The sequence below is a fragment of the Psammomys obesus genome, unplaced genomic scaffold (assembly GCF_907164565.1).
Source record: "Psammomys obesus unplaced genomic scaffold, mPsaObe1.curated_primary_1811, whole genome shotgun sequence".
In the NCBI taxonomy this organism is placed as follows: Eukaryota; Metazoa; Chordata; class Mammalia; order Rodentia; family Muridae; genus Psammomys; species Psammomys obesus.
Window position 1 is genome coordinate 2992629 of NW_026590663.1, and position 3331 is coordinate 2995959.

Here is a 3331-nt window from a genome sequence, read left to right on the forward strand (position 1 = left end):
CACACACACACACACACACACACACACACACACACACACACACACACTCACACACACACGTACTACAATAGAAACCATCTGGCACTTAAGCTATGTAGAACCAGGTGGTACTGGAGAACGAAAAGGCAACTTGCACTCTCATGGATATGTTCTCTGTCTCTCTCTTTTTCAAGTGGTTTTGCCAGCAAAAAGAAACATAAAGTGCAGCTCACCTAAATCAACAGTGTATTGATGTACATTTTCCCTTTGTGTGATTTTTTTTTTCCCTCCGAAGAAGTACCTGCTATTTACAATCCGTTACTAGGTGATAATGGCAGAGCACATACTCTCTGTCTTCCAGGCAACCCTATACATTTCACTGCGTATTTGCAAGCCAAAAATACCTGTTGCCGTGCACGTGAGAGGCACAGAAGGCAAAGCTGTAATGCAGCAGGGTGGGGTCGATGACAGCACCGTTTTCTGAGTGCTCCATCAGCTCTGTAAGGTAGCAGAGATGCCTGTGGCAGCCTCTCACGCCGTACCGGGCGCAGTACTCATCCAACACAAACACTTGCCCAGGGCTGAACCACCCCTGCGGGAGAAAAGAAAACAGACACGTTTTCTCGTTTGAGGATTTGCTTTTCTGTTAAGCATATTCAGGCGCTGTTAGCAGCAGCAGCAGCAGCAGCAGCAGCATGTCTCTTGTCATTTGCTTTGTTAGTGGCAATTTTAAATGTTATTTTCCGAAGGAATGTCATCAGTTTTGGGAGTGACTTGAGGCACTGGCAATCTTTGTGACAATGTATCATGGGCACCTTGCCCTTCTCTACTGCCATGCAAAACTAGTCAAATTGTATTCACAAGATTTATTTACATTTGTCAATGACGAAGAGTGATACTTCCTAAAATCTGACTTCTTTATGAGCCAGTTAACAAAGTAGACACCAGCACTGAAACTGACCATTCACTGGATGCATTTTATAACCCAAACTAAAAAGCAAATCTCAGTAACTCTACCAGCGGTGTGCATTTGCATGCTTACGTCTAGAATATCTTTCCGACTCTGCCCTTCTGTGACTGTAAGAGGGTTAGCATTTTCCTGTAGTGGTTTCTTCCTCTGAAGTACGATGCTGACTGAAATCAAACAGCCAGTTTTGAGTAATGCTGGAGGGTAGGTTAGGTAGAGCAATTTCATAAAATATCATGACAAACTTGTTTACATGTATTAGAATAAAATGATAAAGAGAAGATAAAGGGTTTTAAAAGGATAATTATTTAAAGGATAACATAAGAACTGTTAAGAAAGAGAGGGACAGGGATATGACAGGAGGAGGTACTAGGGAAAGGGAAGGAAAGGGGTGTCTTCCCAACCCTCCTGTGGGGACAGGGAAGCCACGCAATGGAGCAGCCACATTACAAGGGAAAGCACTTGATGTACCAGCCTCATGACAAACCCTGGGTCTCTGATATTTACAACTGTCACACATGGTACATATTATGACTTAGCTGACACCAGAAATGTGAACAGAATTGTCCAGGACCACAGAGGAAATTATTTAGTGAGTCCTGATTGACAGGTGGGCCCATTCTATGTCTAAGCACTGTTCCTGATCACATCACATTCCCCTCAGTATATACAAGACACATGGTAGCATTTTTTTTCAGACCTTATTTCCTTTCCATTCCTCTTTTCTCCTCATTTCTTTTTCTCCCTTCATTCCTTTGTCCCTCCATTCCTTTCTCCTTGATTTATTTATATTTTTTAAGACAAACCCTCACTATTTAGCCTTGGCTGCCCTGAAACTCTCTGTATATATCAGGATGGCCTTGAACTCACAGAGTCCTGTCAAATTTGCCTTCCTCTAAATTCTAAGTGCTGGGATTAAAGGTGTCCACCAACTCCAACTCTATTCTCAGACTCACAAACAAGTTGATAAATTATCAGTGTAAGGATAGCAGTTGATTCATTTCTTCATGCCTACTAGATAACTCCAGAGACTTGAGAACACAGTGTCTGAGAGCTGACAGCAAAGAGAATGTAACTTATTCTATGAAGTTATTATCCTTAGTATCTATTAAAATCAAGTAGTGATAAGAAATGCCATTTCCAACAATAGCTGTTACCCTGTAATCCCTAGACTCTATAATTTATAATATAAATTATAACATCAAAAGTTAGTTGTCCATTCAACACATAGCAGGAAGCAGTTATCTATCTAAATCACCTATGTTTCTACCCTTCTGTCCCTCTGTTCTCTGTCCTTCTCCATCTGTCGCTCTTGTCCTGTTGCTGATATTTCTGTTTCTCCCCTGGTCACTTATATTGTCCTAGGATACAAAGAGACAATGGAAGATAGCAATGCCAGATGAGTAGAAATTTTAAAATGTCTGTGCAGGTATTGGTGAGTCCTACAGCAGAAGTTTTACATCTTTATGTAAGGCCTTCTCTTTTCACTCAGCATTCTCTTGGGGCACTGATAAAGCAGTTCAGCATCTATTCCACTCTATTCTCCTGTCTATTGAGTGACACAGCAGTGGTCTTCAAGTGTGTATAATTTTCAAATTGAGAAGCAATCGATTGGGATTCTTTATCCCTAACCCCAACAACAGTGATTAAATGAGTCAGGAATAAAATGATGTTTTACAGCAACTATTTCTCACTTTCTTAAATCTTTTATTCTAACCTATAGGCAACCAGAGAGACAGATTTATACCCACCAAACAGGAATATGAATCATTGAGTCTGTGATCCAAAGTCTGTCTCTGGAGAATTCTGAAGAGGGAGGCATGGTCAAGCTTGCAGGGACTAGCAGAAATAAACTCATCCATCCCATGTTTCTGAAAACGGTCTGCATCTGAAAATTCAAAAGGTCACTTGTAGCACATTTATGTTTCTGATTAAATAATCAACAATATAGTTTACAAGGAACACAAAATTCAGGCCTCATAATAGTAGAAGATTCCCCTTAAATACATTTTTTATTATGCAAAGAATATATGATAGTAATATGAACTGCAAAGTCTGAAGCCCCAAAATGACAGTAGGAAAATCTACAAACTATTTACAATAAATATATGCAAGTAGAAACTTTTAACTATATGTATTTATTATGTGTGTGAGTGTTTGCATGCCATAATGCACATGACAGGGTCAAAGAACAACTTGCAGGAGTGGGTTCTTTTGGTTCTGCTACCATGTGGGTTTCAAGGGTCACACTCAGGTCATCAGGCTTGGTTGTAAATGCCTTCATCTGTTGAGCCATTGTATGGGCTCAAAAATCTAATTTTTATTCAAAGTTGCTTATATACATACATACATACATACATACATACATACATACATACATACATA

At 39.8% G+C, this 3331-nt stretch overlaps 1 protein-coding gene across 8 annotated transcripts in view; it reads right to left on the reverse strand.

The window, feature by feature from the left end:
* Cadps2 (calcium dependent secretion activator 2) overlaps positions 1–3331 on the reverse strand; it is a 486122-nt gene that overhangs the window by 118893 nt on the left and 363898 nt on the right. For all 8 annotated transcript variants that reach the window (XM_055608125.1, XM_055608124.1, XM_055608126.1 and 5 more), the window contains exons 12-13: positions 2698–2834; positions 384–571 (exon numbers count right to left, since the gene is read on the reverse strand). In XM_055608125.1, the coding sequence (XP_055464100.1) occupies positions 384–571; positions 2698–2834 (325 nt within the window). The remainder of the gene's footprint in view (positions 1–383; positions 572–2697; positions 2835–3331) is intronic.